Consider the following 18,760-nt stretch of genomic DNA (forward strand, 5'->3'; position numbering starts at 1 on the left):
TGTCCCAGTAAATAGCTCCGTAGTTAAAGCCTGCCAGGCCAGCTGTTCACTTATCATTACTGCTCTCTCAGACCCACCTCCAAAGGTGACTCCATCTGATCCCCGTTGTCTCCACAAAGATTTGACCCCAGTTATAGTTACTTAGCTACCTAGCTAAGATCAGTTAACGCTGGCACAAATCAGTGATTAAACCTCTGCTCTCTGGCTCATCACAACAAAATGCAGTGCAGTTACCAACTAAGCCATTGGATCTGGTTAATTGTGTAGGGTGATGGGGGGGTGGGGAGGGTGGAAAATTACTTTCTTTTAGCAGTGTTTTGATGTATATAAAAATACATGAAATCATGGAAGTGCAGTCTGATTATTTTGATATATTTAATCATGATTGTGATTATCCCAACATTGGACACATTTAGATAATGAAAAGTACAAATCTCAGTCTCACGGTACCGTGTTGATTTTCCCTTCAGTGACCTGCCAAGTACATACAGAAGCCAAACAGCTCAGTTAACAAATATGCAGGCATGTTTCTATATTGTAAACTCTACATAAGAATACATTGAGATTTATCTTCTCTTGAATTTACTGTGCTATAGACTTCATCTAGAGTCTGGCAACAGAAATATTATTGCATCATTCTATTTTTGCTGCTTTCCCTTGGCTCTAACTGTGCCTTCCTCACTTCTCAAAAGCATCAGTTCTTGGAATGCAGTTGCAACCAATATCAACACATTGCTCACTAAGACATTGAAAGAGTTGTGTTTTCTTGAATAAACACCTTTCATGAAGACATTGGAAACCTGCAAGCATGTCAGTCAATATGACATAAGTGTTTAGCCTTAAGGCTGTGAACCGGAGGAAGTCTTGTGGTACAGTGTAGTGTCCCTGCGTCAGAAGCTCTGGGTTTAAGATCCACACTAGGACTTGTTAGCCACGGAAGGCACATTCATGATGTGGTTCAATGGACTGATTGTCAGCCCAGGAATCCTTCACGCCACCTCCCCACCATTCCCCAAAGGAAAAAAATCTGTCAGCCTGAGTGGTTGCAATAAAATTTTACATTTGGGATGACATTTCTTGGAACTGTGATTGTACAGTGATCTGTAGTACACTGGTTTAATAACATTTTTGCATTAGCTTGTGTGTTCAGTGGTCAGATGACTAGTTGTGAATGTACTGTTTTGCATTTGGTTAATAACTTACATGGTTTCCTGCTTCCCAGCTAATAATCCAGTGATTGAATAGCTGAAACTTGTTTTACATTGACTGAAATGAAGGAAATTTTGCCTCCTATAGTTTGTTTTTGACTATATGATTCTAGTCATATCCATTGTTTTGGATTGATCAATTTTGAAAATAAATACACAGACCTCTACGTTTCTTTATCCCAACAATTAAGCAAAATTGGGGCTCTTTCTTTTTGATTTTGCTCAAGTAATTTATTTAGGATGTGCACTCAATGATGACACAATGAAATCTGGAATGGGATAAGGCCTTTCAGCCCATCAGTGCCATTCTATCATTGACTTTCTCCCTCACCATCTGTGACACGGATAGAGACCAGGATGTTAATCCTCTCTGCAACCCTCAATCCAGTTCATCAACAGGTATTAATCTATCCATCTCTTGATCTCAGATCATCTACCTACTAGGTTTTGGTTCCACACCCACTATCCTGTGGCGGATTTCTGTAAAGTTTTATTGCATCTTTAATCTTAAACGATGGGCATTGGATGGAGCAATTTATATAACTTGTTTGATTTTTCCTTACCCATTCATTAGGCAGGATTTTCCATCCCTTCCTGCAGTGTATTTTCTGGTGGCAGAGGCAGTATGCCATTGGCCACCAGCAGGACCAGATGATCCTGTCGATGTCTACAAAGTTTTGTGTGGCTCACCTGTCCTGCAATCAATTGCTTCCCCCTGGCACCGCTCATGTACGGCCCTCTTTTCCTCCTGAGCAATGCACTCACTGGTGGGTTCTACTCCCCCAGGTGCACACCTTGAAGACCTGTCATGATTCACAGAATGCTGACATGAATGGACAATATATAAAGTTGTGTGGTGGGAGGGAGGATTATCATGCGTAAAGGTCTAATGATGACATTTGAATGTATTCAGTTGAAGATCCTAATGTTCAACACCGTCAGATTGCTCATTATGTCCTGGGCTTGGAGGGACAGACAATTGCAACAGGAAATCCCACTGGTATAAACAACTTTTTGGGAATCCTTTGGGATTTCACGCTCCTATTATCCACTAGGCATGGAAAATCCCTCCGTAGTCCTAGATGAATGCAGATTGGATTTCACATTTCGTAGATGCCAATTTTTTTTTTGACACTGTTAACAAATGGACTCCACTTGCCTCCCTTTCCACATGATGACAAAGCTGTGGATTTTGTTAGTAGTGAAATTTTCAAAATTTCTAGCCGCTGCCTCACTTATAATGCTTGTTCTAATAAAACAGCATGAACCCTTGATAAGAAAGGTTGGGAGGAAGTGGTATATGAGGTGAAAAAGAGACCCTAAAGTTACATGTGGAATGTCAAGTTGCTAGCCATGTGATAGGAATTAGGGGAGTTTATTTACATATTAAAACCTTACTAAAGACAAGGTTCAAATTGAATGTAGTTCCCTAAAAACATCTTTCCACATGCACAATGCAAGAGAACTGACTTTGCAATTGATCATTAGTTTCTGTGTTTACATATTAGATCCTGTGTGTACAACGAAAGTATCTAAAACTTGTATGTAAATGTCCAGAATCAAAAATCTGGCAGGGTAATTTCAGTGGAATTTTCTCTGTCAATAAAGGCAAATGTTTTGAAATTTCAGAGCTGGAAGAAACACACTTAAATATCATATCAGAAAAAACATCATAACTATTTCCAAAAGAATCTATATATGGGATGAATGGAGGTATCTGTTCAATGTCATTCAGGGTGTTTTGAAACATTGAATGCAAACCTTTTGCTGCATGTCACATGGAAACTAACATGATGTTTTGCGCATCTTGAAATGCCAGAGAGCACCAACTTGGACTGATTTTCAGTGGAGATAACAGTACCTTGTCTTTGCCCTGTTTGTTTGACCACACAAACAGAAGAGGTTCAGCAATGTTTCCATCATTTTTGGATTTTCCTGCATAGAAAAGGATAGAATCGGAAAATGTTTTAAATGACTTTGGTATGGTATCGACTTCAGAATTTACAATATAGGCTGCTGTAAAATTGGGATGTTTACAAGGTTTTTTGGGAGGAGCAAGTTGTTACACTGAAGGATGTCAAGTTGTGCAAACATACTAAACTGCAACTTCTGTTTCAGGTTAATGCTTCAGGAAGAGATCTGTCAACCCGTGGTTAAAGGATACAAATTAGGGGATTGTCCCTTGTTTGAACGTATGCTTTGCAGCAAGTGCCTTTACCTGAGATGACATTTCAAATTTGGCACGATGTTGGCAACGGTTGTGGACCCTGGTCCTGCAATACAACAATTCCTTCAGCGAAATGGTCCTTGAAGCTTATCAAAGCGGTTCTAAAATGCTGTCTTAAATATGTTTATCAGTAACAGCAATCCAAAGCTTTAAACATCAACTCTGAAAATGTGCTTTTTGAAAATGCAAGAAGTTGCCGTGTTCCTATTTTATATTCTGCTGATCAGATTTCTCCAACATTCACAAGCCTTTCAAACAGATTGTACACCCAGAAAAACTGTGAAATTTGAAGGTAAGATGCCAAATACTTGTTTTAAAGATTGTACTTTATTGGAAAATTAAGTAGCTTTATTTCCACTCCCCCCCTCGCCCCCCACCCCCTCCAAAAGTATAGGATTTTGTCTTTGAGCTCTTCCACTATTTGTGGGGTGGTACAGTGGCACAGTGGTTAGTGCTGCTGCCTCACAGTGCCAGGGACCCGGGTTCGATTCCTGACTTGAGTCACTGTCTGTGTGGAGTTTGCACATTCTCCCCTTGTGGGTTTCCGCTGGGGGCTCCCGTTTCTTCCTACAGGCCAAAACACATGCTGGTTTGGTGCATTGACCTGAACAGGTGCCTGAGTGTGGCGACTAGGTGAATTTCACAGTAACTTCATTGCAGTGTTAATGTAAGCCTCACTTGTGACTAATAAATAAACTCTATTTTACTTTGGTTTTTCATTTGTTTTTAGGATCTGAATGACGTTACCGTAGCTGCATTGCCAATCTTCTAGTTGCCTTTAAGATGGTAATGGGCTTTTTCCTTGAAACATAGAAACTAGAAGTAGGAGTAGACCATTCAGCCTTTAGCTTGTTCCACCATTCATTTTGATCATGGCTGACCATTGAATTCAATATCCTGATTTCCACCCCCCGCCCCCATATCATTAATCCCTTTCGTTCCAAAAGCTATATCTAATTTCTTGAAATCAGACAATGTTTCAACAACTTTGTGTAGTGAATTTCGTACATTTAGTATCCTCTGAGTGAAGAAATTTCTCCTCATCTCAGTTCTAAAAGGTTTACCCCTTATTCAAACCATTAACCCTAGTTCTGGACTCCCTCACCATTGGGAACATTCTTTCTGAATCCATCCTATTTAACTGTGTTAGAGTTTTATAAGTTTCTATGAGATCTCCTCTCACTCTTCTAAACTCCAGTGAATAAAATCCTAACCGACTTAGTCTCCTCATGTGACAGATCTGCCATCCCAGGAATCAGCCTGGTAAACCTTTGCTGTACTCCCTGTATAGCATGGACATCTTTCCTCAGATAAGGACACCAAAATTGCACACACTATTCCAGGTGTGGCCTCACCAACGCCCTATATGAGTGCAGTAAAACATCCCTATCCCTAAGCAAAACATCTCTAACCCTAACAAATGAATTACTGAGCACTTCAGACCCATTGAGAGTCAGCAAAGTTGCGTTGGACTGGTATTGTTTGCAGGGTGAAAGGAGCAGGGCTGGAAGATTCTATTTTCTGAAGGATCATTTGTGTTTACATGGCAACCTGTAGCTTTCATAGACATTTTGTACCTGGTGCTTGATCTATTGGTTTTAACAATTTGCTGTGAACTTTGACTTGCTAGACCAGCATGATAACTAGTACAGTACTGTACCCAAAATCTAATTTCTCTCCTCTGCTAAAGGATATTTTTCCCACCAGTTCTCTCTGTCAGAATTATGTGTCACTCTGAGATTCAATACAGTGTGAGACTGAATAGCACACAGGAGAATCACTGAAATTACTTGCAGGTTAAAAGTGGTTTGTGCAAAAAATGTTTTAAAACTTAAGCTGTATGTTGCTGCAAAAGTTCTCCCTGCTGAGATGTAAGCCTGAGAAAAATACAAATTTGATTCCACTTTGTCTAGGCATTCTGGAGGTTTCTGTTAAGTGAGACAGTGATCACCAGGAAACATGGTTAGCTTATTTTTGAGGAGCAACACAAGACTCTATAAAATAGCCACAATTTTAAAATCTCTTCAATGCAAAACTAAGCCCAACTCCAACCGTTTTCTAACTTGCAAAGATTTATCAGATAACAGCAACGTGGATATTCAGGCTTCCATTGCATCTGTTCTCATGTTTCAACACATTCAAATAATGTTTTATATTAATGGCAACTTCACATTGTAGGTAACCTGTTTAATTATTGGCGTAACTCTAACTGTAAAATGCAATGTATATCTGGAAGTGGGAGATAAGATCTTTTTTAAATCTTTAATATTTTATGGAGTTTGTGGAGTTTGCCTGTTCTCCCCGTGTCTGCATGGGTTTCCTCTGGATGCCCTGGTTTTCTCTCACAGGAAGATGTGCAGCTTAGGTGCATTGGCCATGCTAAATTGCCCCTTACTTTCCTAGGATGTGTAGATTAGAGGGATTAGCAGGGTAAATATGTGGGTTATGGGGACAAGGCCTAGTTGAGAATGTCAGTGCAGAATGGCCTCCTTGTGCGCTAAGATTTCTATGATTTTTGACACTCTTCCATAACCTCATCTTATTTTTTTGTAGATGCACATTTGAAAACATTTACTGAACGAGGAATCTCCAATTATTCAACGTTGTTGCTCAGTGAGAAGCACAAGCTGTTGTTTGTAGGAGCTAGAGATGCAATCTTCGCACTCAACATTGACGATGTTTCAAAGAATATGTCACAAGTAAGCATATTGAGAGAATTCTCCTTTTTTATTTTAAGGGTAATGCTTGTTGAGATGAATACCAAGCTGGTAACTACAGAAACAGTATACACTGAGAATGTCCTGGCAACAACTGTGGTCCCCAATGACAGACACCTGTTCTAGAGATGAATCATTCCTAAATTGTTTCTCATGTTTACTCGTCTTTAGTACCGTTTCCATCTTTAGATCTCTCTGTGCCACTGTTCCTCTCTGAGCTGCTTCTAAGACCTTTGTGAGGACCTTTCATAACAACATAAGGAATAGGAGCAGGAGCAGGCCGTTTCACTCCTCTACCCTGCTCCACCATTCAGTTGTTTATGAACACAGTTTAAAAGATGAGGGGTTTCCCATTTATGATGGAGAGATAGAAACATAGAAGATGGGAGCAGGAGGAGGCCATTTGGCCCTTTGAGCCTGCTTTGCCATTCATTACGATCATGGCTGATCATCCAACTCGATAGCCTCATCCTCCTTTTTCCCTGTAACGTTTGATCCCATTCGCCCCAAGATGAAGAGGATTTTCTTGGAATTCTGTCTCCAATGACCAATGGAGGATGGGTCATTGAATAATTCAAGGGCAAGTTAGACAGATTTTTGATTGACAGGGATTACTGGGGGACAAGTAAAACTGTGGCTTTAAGGCCAAAGTCAGATTAGCTGCGATCTTATTGAATGACAGCAGCCTTACAGGGCTTAATGGCCTACTCTTGCTCCTCTTTCTTATGATCAGACCTAATGAATATTTCCAGCATTTTCTGTTTTTATTTTGGATTTACAGCATCTGCAGTATCTTATTTTCGCCCCATTTATCAAGTTAAATTTCAAATTATATCTTTCATTCACCCCTTCATATTAGCTCCTTTTTTGAGGATTCAGCCTTATGCTGGATATGATCTTGTGTTGCCTTGCCACAGTACCCATTCTTATATGTAGGACTTGGACAATGACAACCTAACTCAGTATATCAGCTGTAACTCATTGGTAGTGCTGTCACCTCTGAGTCCCAAGGCTCTGAGTTCAAGTCCCACTCCAGGCCTTGAGCACTAGACTGCAGTACTGAGGCAGTACTCCACTATATGAGGGTGCTGTCTTTAAAGTCAAAGATCAGAATTTCCTGGCTGTTCATGGTGGGATTTTTCAGTCCCTCTGATAGTGCAGCACGTCATGGGTTCCCTGGCAGTGAGTAGCGTATTCAGTGGGATATCCCATTGATAATGGCAGGACGCCTCACGGCAGATTGCGCAGAAAAGCCTGCCCTTTGAGCTTCACAGCACAGAAAGAGGGCCTTCAAACCATCATGTTTGTGTGACCACCAAGCACTTATCTATTCTGATCGCATTTTCCAGCATTCAGTATGGTATGGCATTTCAAATGCTCATCTAAATACTTCTTACATGTTGAGGGTTCCTGTGTCTCTAACACCCTTTCAGGCACAGGTAAATAAACATAACTGACTGTTTTCTTTTACTCAGCATGCAATCTGTCAATTAAAGGAGAGTTCAAAGGACTGGACTGAAATTGAAAAGATACGAAGGTTTTGAGAGGGTTTGGATATATTTCAAAGATTCTAAGCCCCCCTCCCAGTAATGAGGGGGACTTGCAAGGGATCTTGCCTCACCTGCATCTTCCCAGACAGAGAAAAGGGCATCTCTTCTGCTGAATGGAGTGCTGCAGTGATTCGGAAGCCTTTTAGCTTTGCAGGGTCATGGAGATTTAAATGACCAGCGAACTTGAGTGGTTTTAGAGAATAGAGATAATAATGAATATTTTACCCTGGGACAGTGTCTAAATTCACCATCCTGAAGCCGAACAACAAATTTCCCACTGCTGCCAATCCTCACCCACCAAACTCCAGGAATGTTGGGGACTCTTGCTCTGTAGCCTGGCAGCAGCAGAGAGCTACATAAGCACTGGGCCTACCTCCTTGACCCACCTCGAGGACCAAGGTGACAGTGCCAGGGGTCCAGGCAATGCACCATTGGAACTGCTGGAAGGATGTCGGTGGTGGTTGGCAGGGGGCGGGCGATGGTGTGGTCGGGCTGGGCCACTGTAATGCCTACGGGGCAGGGGGAGGGGTAACTTTTTATTCAGTGTGGTGTGAAGGATGCTCCTCTTGGTTGAGAGGTTGACGGTTCACCCCTTGTCAATGAGGGTGAAGGGGAGGGGGGAGTGTCACCATTTCGATGTTGGGAGAGGGGCACCTGTCCGCAAAGACAGATCGGGGTACCCTTTAAAAATGGCACCCCGATCTCTGAACAGTAGGGCAGGCCTGATTCCTGAGATGTATTCATTTGAATCTTTCAGCTGGATGAATTCCCACCTGACGGACACTGTCAGTGCAATCGGGAAAAGCTCCAGTTTTCCCTCTTGTCTAGCCACTTAGTTCCAATTTGGATGAATAAATGCAAGACTCTTTCTTTCTCTTCTCTTAATATCCAGCAAGGTCACTGTATAGTAATCCCAAAGCAAGTTGGCCAACTTCAGCAGGTTAGCATAAGAAGGTGCAATCAGCCTCAGTGTTTCAAAATTCAGCAGCAAAAAAATTGACTCTAGTCCCATTGCTGATGGAATGAGATGCTGGGAAGCATGCGTGAGGGCAGTAGGTGTGTATAGAACTGGGTTTGTCTGTGATTTTCCTCTTGCCTAACACATTGTCAATTATTACTTGCTTTCTGGAATCACATACAAAGAATAGTCACTTGGTTGAACGTGTCATCGTGCCTGTAACTTAGTGCCTATGTAACTTAGTACCTATACAAAGAATCAAAGAGGAAGAAAGTGGCAGATAAAGATGGAAAGGAATAATTTGCTAAAGGAATTGTCTACATTTTTCAATCAAAAAACTGATTGAATTATCAGTGGCAGACTGTCATTTCAATCATTGAACTTTTAAAACAAAATATTCCCATGAACTGACTTAAGCAAACACGTAAGAGCAAATTGTTTAACCCTTAATCCAAATATGAGAATTTAGGTGGATTGGCCATGCTAAGTTACCCCTTAGTGCCAGGGGGACTAGCTAGGGTAAATGCATGGAATTACGGGGATAGGACCTGGGTGGGATCGTGGTCAGTGCAGACTCGATGGGCTGAATGGCCTCTTCCTGCACTGTGGGATTCTACAATTTCAATTTTTTTTTTGAGGGTTGTGTATGTTTTCTCATGAAAACAAAAATTTTCTTTCTACTAGAAGATTACCATACTTCAATTTAACTTCAAGTTAAACCTTCTCAATGAGTGAAATCAAAGAGATAATGTGATGAAAGAAACCATGGGTCAAAATGATGTGCCAAAAAATAATAACAATCTGTTTTTTTACATGAGAAACGTCTGTTTAAAAACCTTTTACAACTGTACTCACATGGGACTGTCTGTTGCCTGCAGGATAATTGACCTTGGACACTGACGCTTCGAAATTGGCTTGTTTATGGTTTATTTGTGCAGTGGTGAATGGTGTTGGAACAGCAAAAACATTTCAACCTTGCATGTGTGTGTATGAAAATCAGTCTTTGCAAAGTTTAAGCTATCATGCAAGAGTTAACATATTAATAAAACACCCTAATTTTCAGTTGTAGATTAATTGATTAAAAATAGATTACTTTCTCCTACTACGAAAGTTGGTTTTGGAGACAGTGTACCGTGCGACTACCATATTACGTTTGTACAGCTGGTTAGGATGAGTCTTTCCTGTAGAAGAAAGGAAGTTGCTGTTCTGTTGATGTCTCTGTTTTGGAAACTTTTTTTTAATTTGGCAGAGTTTCCTTGACCGAGGTCAGAAAGTTACTGTTGACTGCAATTCTTTGTCATGGGCCAGGATTTATCTAGCCGGGAACAGGTTGTTTCTTTTTATTTTTAATTAGCGCCAAATGTGAAGCTCTTCAAAAGGGGCCAGAGCTTCAAAACATTTTGTCAAATTTTGTGATATTTGGGGACTGAGAAAGGACATAAGTTATTTTTTATCACCATGGTAGGCCCTGATTCAGTACCTGGATTATACATTCATTAAAAACAAGTATTTTCATGAAAACCAATCCACTTCAGTTTAAAAAAAAGTGTTAATAGTATTAAGGAGAAAGTGGAGACTGAAAGGCACAGACAGCACAGAAAATGCAGGAATGGAGAATGAGCAATGTGCAAACAGCATTAACAGAATTGTGGGATGAGGGATGGATATTGAGAAAGTCCAGAGGTAACCTGAGGTTTAGAAAGGAATATTGTTGGAAAGAGTACAATTATCTCTTTTGAATAATTTTTGCGCTTTTGTTCCCTTTTTTTAAGGCATTCTATACAATAGAGAGCATCTTTCAGGCAAAAGAAGAACAAAATTTGATTCAGGTTCCTCTCAGAAGTCACTTCAGCAAAAAGGCTACCTGAGAGGGTCCTGCCTCTTCTTTCTTTTTCATTCTATGCAAACAAGCATTTACTTAACCAGTCTTTATGTGTGTAGTCAGACTACATGTGGACGCACAGCATAAACCTGTTACATATTTTCAGACATGTCGGAATTTTCCCAAAAAATGACAAAGTGCCAAGTTCAGACTAAATGCCGGCGTGTTTTTCCCCCAGAGAGACAGGCAGGTTTTCTCTCTAGATCTCCTGACACTTTGTCAAAAGAAAAAGCAGATGGGTGTGTTTTGCTTCATCATTCCTGAGGAGGGGGGCCCAAGGACACTGGTGAGGTTCAAATCAAAGATCACCTTTCCCCATCGTCACAGACATTGAGGCAGCCAGCATAATTTAGGACCCCAAACACCCTGGACATTCTCCCTTCCACCTTCTTCTGTCGTGAAAAAGATATAAAAGTCTAAGATCATGCACTAACTGACTCAAGAACAGCTTCTTTCCTGCTGCCATTAGATTTTTGAAATGATCTACCTTGCATTAAGTTCTCTACACCCTAGCTGTGACTGTAATACTACATTCTACATCCTGGAGATTGTTAGGGGTAAGTTTTTCACTCAGAGGGTGGTGAGTGAGTGGAATCGGCTGCCGTCGGTAGTGGTAGAGGCGAACTTGCTGGTGTCTTTTAAAAGACATCTGGATGAGTACATGGGATTTAATGGGATTGGGAGTTATAGATAGTTCTATGGCCTGGTAGGTATGGATATGATCGGCGCAACTTGTGGGTCGAAGGGCCTGTTTGTGCTGTAGTGTTCTATGTTCTATTCTCTCTTTTCCTTCTCTATGTAAGTAGTTTCAGAACACCACGTTAAAGTCCAACAGGTTTATTTGGTAGCACGGGCTTTCAGAGTGCTGCCCCTTCATCAGATGAATGCAGGATTTGTTTCACAAACAGGGCATACATGAACACAAGCTCAATTACAAGGTAATGGTTGGAATGTGAGCCTTAACAGGTGATCAAGTCTTAACAGGTGCAGACTGTGTGAGTAGAGAGAGGGTTAAGCACAGGTTAAAGAGGAGTGAATTGTCTCCAACCAGCATAGTTAGTGAGATTTTGCAAGCCCAAGCAAGTTGGGGGGTGGTTACAGATAGTGTGATATGAACTCAAGACCCTGGTTGAGACTGTCATCACGTGTGTGGAACTTGGTTATGAGAACTTCTGTATGATCTCTCTGTAAAGCATGCAAGAAACAATACTTTTCACTATATGCTGATACATGTGACAATATTAATCCAATCAGAGCCCTCCCCACATAATGGGAAGCCTCACTGGGATAACCAGAGGCCTTGGCATTGCTCAGCTGTGTTCCTCATCACCTGGGGGCTGTACTCCCCTCCAAACTCCTGATGTGGGGGGGTGGGGAGAGACATACTGTGAATCTGGGGAAGATATGGTGTATGCCATTTAGGCATATTTAATTAATGGTAATCAATTGATGATGTCATTGGTTTGGGGGAGGGGGAGATCTCATTCTGAGACCTTGATGCAAATCCCCTTCAGACCCTCTCACAAGAGTTGGTGGCCGTATGGGATTTGCATATGTGGTGAATGAGGCTGGAAATTCACCTCCTATAAGTTTGCAGAATTTCTCCAAGCAGCAGAATCGATGGTGGGAGAGGTAGCAGAAAGATTTGGAACCAGAGTACCAGCCCCTGATCTGCTGCTGTTTCTTCCATCCCTGTCATTTGCTAATTCATTTCCTGCTCCAGTTGATTTCCAATCATCCCCCTGCAGTTTCTCCAGTGACTTGGGGAAATCACAGCCCCCATTCCTGGTTTCTGCTGGTGATGGCTGAATCACTACCTGCTGCTGCGAATTGATAACTTCCTTTATAGGTGCAGCTTAAAAAAGGTTAACTGGCTTTTAGAGTTGTCCTTGCACCTTTAGCTTGGTTGTCCTTTGCAGTGTATATGACACAGCTAATCACTGGAGAAAGTCCCTCAGCAGTCGGAGCCCATTTTGCGTATGAATTGTAAAGCGTTTTTTTCAGATAAAATGGCTATAACATACATCAACTGTCTGATCTCACCCTATTGATCTTTCTTCTTACACCAGGCGACTGGTGTCATTGTCTGGTTGTTGGTTTTGGGTTTATTTTTGGAATTAACCTCCTGTCCATACAAGTGGTGCCAGAACAATTTGACTAAGTTATGAAAAATTGGAAGTTTTCTGGGGAAGCAAGCTACTCTCCTCCAGAAAACAATTGTAATTCATGATACCCACTATTAAAATTGCCATCGTGCAAATAATACTTACTGGTGCTTCAGTAGATGTGACTGAGTGGTTGAGCATTTTGGATCAGAAAAATAGTCTTCCTTGTATTTCCATTTAGTGCTGCAGTATTTTGAAACTTCTGACTAGATAGTGTACACTATGTGATGTAAGGCTGCTGATCTTAACAGCAAATTGAATTGTACAGTGTCTTTAACATAACATAGCATAACGTCCCGAGGTGCTTCACGGGGGCAATTTGATACAGAGCCAAAGAAATATTTGGACTGAACCTCCATTCACTCATCAGTTTTGTGGAGTCACTTTAGAAGTTTAGAAACAGCGCACCAGATCTGAGGACTTGGCAGCAGAAGAAATCTGGGATGTGCAAGAGGCCGGGATTAGAAGAGCCTAGAAATCTTATAGCGTTGTAGGGATGGAAGAGGTTCCAAATGTGGTGAGAGCTGAGGCCATGATGGGATGAAAAATAAAAAATGTGAATTAAAAAATAACTTGAGTTTGCCAGACTGGGAACCAAGGCAGGACAGTTGGCTGCTAGATGAAGGGAACTTGGGGGTAGAATTTTCCCAACCGGCCCGCCGTTGGAATCATAACAGCTGAGGGTGGACCATGCCAAGGTCTGTTGACCATGGGCAGGAATGTCTGGCCTTGGGGTGAGCATGGTCAGATAATTCCGCCCTTGGTGCCAGTTAGCATGTGTGCAGTAGAGTTTTAGATGCACAAATGTTTATGGGGACTGGTAAGTGGGAGACTGACCAAGAAAGCATTGAATAGTCAATTCTGGGAATGAAAAAGGTGTGGACAACACTTTCAGTACATAAAGTTGAGGCGGGGAAGAATCGTGTGATGTAAGGTGGAAGCAGGTATTCATTTTATGTTGAAACTTATCTGCATTTAAGTTAATGTGTCTAAGCATTCTCCCAAATGGCAGTTTAACGCCTGTTCTGAGTTTTTCTGCAACATGGAAAGGCAGCAAATCACTGTAAAATGAACAATTTTAATTCTCTGCTGTCACTGCAATTTTGGCTAAAACCTTGATATTAATGATCTTAAGATTTACATTGGTTTATAATATTTTATCTGTTTTTATTACATGTTTTTCTGCCAGCCTAAGCAAAGTGCGTTGGTATTTTCTTTCTATTAATGTTAATGTGAGTGTTTAACCAAACTCTGCAGTCTAAAGGAGATAGCAAGACTTAATGTGTAAACACATCATTCAGTATCTTTACACTTTGTAAATTGTTCCATTAGCTTTGAAAGTCTAAACAGTTAACAGCTGACAGAGTTTAAATCCTTTTAATCTTATTGTTTTCTGTGTTTCACAGGCCAACTCTAGCTGAGTGGGTGGGTGGAAAAGTTGCTTCCAGGCCTCCCCCAGTGCTGCTCGGAACCATCCACTTGAAAATATGGCAAAACAAACCAATAATGTCTTGATTTTTATTTCTCCAGACCTCCTCCCTCCATGAGGAAGTGCTTGGCCTCTCTGCTGTGTGGTTCCCCATAGTGATGTGTCAGGTCCTGGTAACTGCAACGGAAGCATGTTCACTTGTCTACCGGTGTTGTGGCAGTGTTATCATGCGGCCCAGGCAATTTGCCAAGTTCTTTTATGCTGGGATTTGGTTTCTCATTACTTTTACGTGTGCTCTGAGTTTTGGAATCATTACCAAACATGCTAATATGTGTGACTTTCTTGCCTTTTATATTCCATGCCAAGCCTCTGCTCTAATGATTTAAATTGGAAGATAGTTTACTTTATTCTTTCTTTTAAAGTCAAATTCTCCAAATGACTAGCTCAGCAATTTTCCAAGGAGAAAAATTGAACCTTTGTTGCATGAGCTGAACAGAAGCTAGTTACTGTAATACTATATTCTTCAATGCTCCTGGCTCTTATGAGACCTCTTTCGGGAATCAGTGGCGTTGCAACAGTGTTAAAGTGGCTCCACCAACCAGATAGACATAGAACCCTTACAGTGCAGAAGGAGGCCATTCAGCCCATCGACTCTGCACTAATTCTCCGAAAGCATTCCACCCATGCCCACCCTCTCCACCCCATGTCCCCTTAATCTACAAATTGTGGGACGCTAAGGGACAATTTAGCCCGGCCAATCAATCTAACCTTCACATCTTTGGACTGTGGGAGGAAACCGGTGCACCTGGAGGAAAGTCAAACAAACACGGGGAGAATGTGCAAACTTTACAGTCACCCAAGGCCGGAAATGAACCTGGGTCCTTGACGCTGTGAGGCAGCAGAGCTAGACACTGTGCCATCTTTGGAAATACTTGTAGTTGCTGTCCATTTAACCATTAGTTCAGTGATGGATATAGCGAATCCAGCACTTTATGCAAATGCAGTGGAGACTTCCAGAATAGGACAGCACGGTGACACAGTGGTTAGCATGTTCTCCCCATATCTGCATGGTTTTCCTTCGGGTACTCCTGTTTCCGTCCACAGTCCAAAGATGTGCAGGTTTGGTGAATTGGCTGTACTCAATTGCCCCTTAGTGTCCCAGGATGTGTAGGTTAGGGGGATTAGCAGGGCAAAAACATGGAGTTACAGGGTTTAGGCCTGTATGAGTTGATGTGTTGGAGAGTTGGCACAGACTCGATGGGCCAGTATGGCCTGCTTTCTGCACTGTAGGGATTCTATGAATACTAAACAATTTCCCATTCGTTCCAACTGCTTACAGGTCATGATGGGAGCAAAATGTTTGATACTGTGTTCTGAATCAAGCATGAACTGTTTTTTCCAGTTAAAGAGCTGAGCAGTAAATGGGGTGCCCATAGTGTGTGCCAGAAGCCAAGGCTAACTGGCAGAATGTTTCTTTTGATAACCTGACCTTGAAAATGCTAAGATTATGGTAGTCTTAATCAAAAGCTCAGGAGTTGAGTTTCTGCTTTGAGCCGAATCAAGAAGTTGTGCCCAGAACATGCTCAAAATTGTGTTGACTGGACGACATCTACAGTTTCTGCTTTTTAAAAAAAAAATTTTAATTCATTTACAGGATATGGGCATCACTGGCTAGGCTAGCAATTTTTTGCCTATAACCTTCACTAAAGCAGCATAATCAGGCAAAATAATGCAGTTATTTTTCCATTTCAAAGCTTTGCAAAAAGTAAGCATTTTTAACGAACATTGAATCCTTTTTCTCTATTTATTCATGGGATACGGTGTTGCTAGCTGAGCTGGTTGACCACTCTTAATTGCCCAGAATTGAGTAGCTTGTTAGAAAGGCATTTCAGAATAAGGACAGCAGATTTCCTTACCTGAAGGATGTTGGTGAACAAGATAGGATTTTTGTTTTTGCAGCAAGCAGATTTTTATAGAATTCAGATTTCACTGTGGTGGGATTCAGACCTGGGTTCCCAGAACATTACCCTGGGTCTCTAAATTACTATCCCAATGACTTCACTATGCCACCACTACCTGTGAGCAGCCTGATTCAGAATTATCCTATACTGAAACATTTACTAGTTTCATTCATGTCTTAGGTGGCACAGTGGTTCGCCCTGCTGCCTCACAGCACCAAGGACAGCTTGGATCAATGATGGTGTGTGGAGTTTGCACATTCTCCCTGTGTCTACATGGGTTTCCTCTGGGTGCTCCGGTTCCCTCCCACGTTCTGAAACACGTACTGGTTGGGTACGTTGACCCAAACAACTGCCAGAGTGTTGCAACTAGGGGAATTTCACAATAACTTCATTGCAGTGTTTAATGTAAGCCTTACTTGAGACCAACAAATAAAACTTTAACTTTACTTTAAAATTATAATTTTAAAAGAATGTCTACTCCAGTTTGAAAAGCATTTTGGAACTAATGTAAACAGAATCTCGTAATTTCTACCTGGGGCCAGATTTTTTGTGTGGTGCCTGATTTTAGCAAATTTAATCTTCAACCAGCAGGAAAGATCATAGAAAGTCGAGTGTAAGCAGTTTGCGGTGTAATGCACAAATGTTTTTAAGTTCTTTGAACATTAACAGCTGATTCCACCTGAATTGGACTGTTTTTATTGGCACAAAGGAGCTACCATGGTTGTAGTATTTTTTAAAAATTGGCGAACAGCTGTGTTTTTGATACTTTGCTGATAGATTAACCTATCGCTGTGTTATATCAAAATACCTTGCTTTTCCGTTCAATTAAATTGCTGAGCATTAAAAACCAGGGGAACTGTTATACATTGAGCAGAACTTCAAATTCAGCATTGTGTTTGGATCTGGAATTTTCCCAGCTTGAATGACTGAGGGAACAATCAGGATTGGGAATGCTGTACCTGAAAAGGTGGTGGCAGCTGATCCCATAGATTACGTTAAATGGACTTTAAGGGAGCAGGCACTTCAGAGTGAACAACTTAAAACGGTGGAATCCCTTCAGTGCGGAAGAGGCCATTAGCCCATTGAAACTCCACCGACAACAATCCCACTCGGGCCCTATCCCTGTAACGCTGTGTATTTACCCTGCTGACTTGCCCCTGCCACTAAGGGGCAATCTATCATGGTTAATCCACTTAACCTGTACATCTTTACAGGATTATGGGCAAAAAACAGGGATGTGGGACTGACTGCTGTTTTAAAGAGGCAACATGAACACAAAATGCTGTATCATCTCCTGTTATGTTATAATCTCCAATGATTCTATGACTGGAAAGTAGTTTGGCATTTTGAATTAAGCGCAAGAGGTGACTGTGTGTTTCAATGGAGCTAACTGCAGGTGGTTTTATATTTTGCTAACCTATTCGACATATCGGGGAAATGGTAATAAAACTTGTTCCTTTGTGCTGATTGCTTGGTATTGTGTCATTGAAGGTTGACGTATTCCAAACAAAACGATGTTGACAGCAGAAACCAGTACATCAAGTTGATGGTTTTGGTCTTATGACCCTTTCCCAGGAATGGGAGATATTACAGGAGATAAGATTTTTTAAAAGGAACGCCACAAATGAAAGGGGGGAAAAAAACACACACGTGGGGAGACTGGTGTAAAAGTAGGTTAACACATGGGGAAGCACAGACCATAAGGAGTGTTCCATCTGATGGTATGGTCTATATCATTGTCCTATTCTTCAGAAGCTTCCACCTTCCAGGTTTTACCTACTTCCTGCTCTACCAGTGCCCCTGTAGCTGTTCGCACTGTATCCCATTTAAATATGCCTTTCATTTCTTTGCCTCTTTATTGTGCTTTCCTTGTCTCCTGATAATATTAGGTCTTATCATTCAATTGTCTTCTATTCAACAGATCATTTTTCTTAAGGGCAAAACACTGCAGATGCTGGAATCTGAAACAAGAACAGAAAATGCTGGAAAATCCCAGCAGGTCTGACAGCACATGTGGAAAGAGAATAGAGCTAACGTTTCAGTTCAGGATGACCGTTTGTCAGAGCTGATTATCTGATGAAAGCTATTTTTTTTCCCTTTCCCCTGTGTTCCTTTTTAAATGTGGCTCACCTATAAGATCTTCTAGTTCTGAGGAATGATGAGAAGGGCCTGAAACATCAATTGACTCTTGTTTTTCTTGACTGTGACCAGCTTTTTTTGGTTTCAGGTTTCCACTTCTCCTTTGCTTTTTAAATGTTGTTCAAAGCCTCACAGGTTTGCCCTGAGTAATGACTGCTCATCTCCAGTATTGCACGTTTATAAATGCACCTAACCAGTTCGAAAGACATGCTAGGATGGCACTGTTGCCTCACAGTGCCAGGGACCTAGATTCAATTCCCAGCTTGGAGTTTGCAAGTTCTCCCTGTGTCTATGTGGGTTTCCTCCCACAGTCTAAAAGACGTGCTGGTTAGGTGCATTGACCCGAACAGGTGCCAAAGTGTGGCTACTAGAGACATTTCACAGTAACTTCGTTGCAGTGTTAATGTAAGTCTTACTTGTGACTAATAAATAAACTTTAATTTTTTAACTTTAGTTAAGTGTATTGGCCATGCTAAATTCTCCCTCTGTGTACCCAAAACAGGCATTAGAGTGTGGCGACTAAG

The 18,760-nt window shown here is 41.3% G+C and overlaps 1 protein-coding gene across 1 annotated transcript in view; it reads left to right on the forward strand.

Annotated features, from left to right (window-relative positions):
• Positions 1-18,760, forward strand: part of LOC145358656 (semaphorin-4E-like) — an 82,588-nt gene that overhangs the window by 23,038 nt on the left and 40,790 nt on the right. Inside the window, exons 2-3 of the mRNA XM_080212872.1 lie at positions 3,327-3,727; positions 5,989-6,134. Coding sequence (XP_080068998.1) covers positions 3,604-3,727; positions 5,989-6,134 — 270 coding nt within the window. The 5' untranslated portion in view covers positions 3,327-3,603. The remainder of the gene's footprint in view (positions 1-3,326; positions 3,728-5,988; positions 6,135-18,760) is intronic.

This window comes from Carcharhinus amblyrhynchos, chromosome 26 (genome assembly GCF_965287045.1).
Source record: "Carcharhinus amblyrhynchos chromosome 26, sCarAmb.v2.hapA, whole genome shotgun sequence".
NCBI classification, from domain to species: Eukaryota; Metazoa; Chordata; class Chondrichthyes; order Carcharhiniformes; family Carcharhinidae; genus Carcharhinus; species Carcharhinus amblyrhynchos.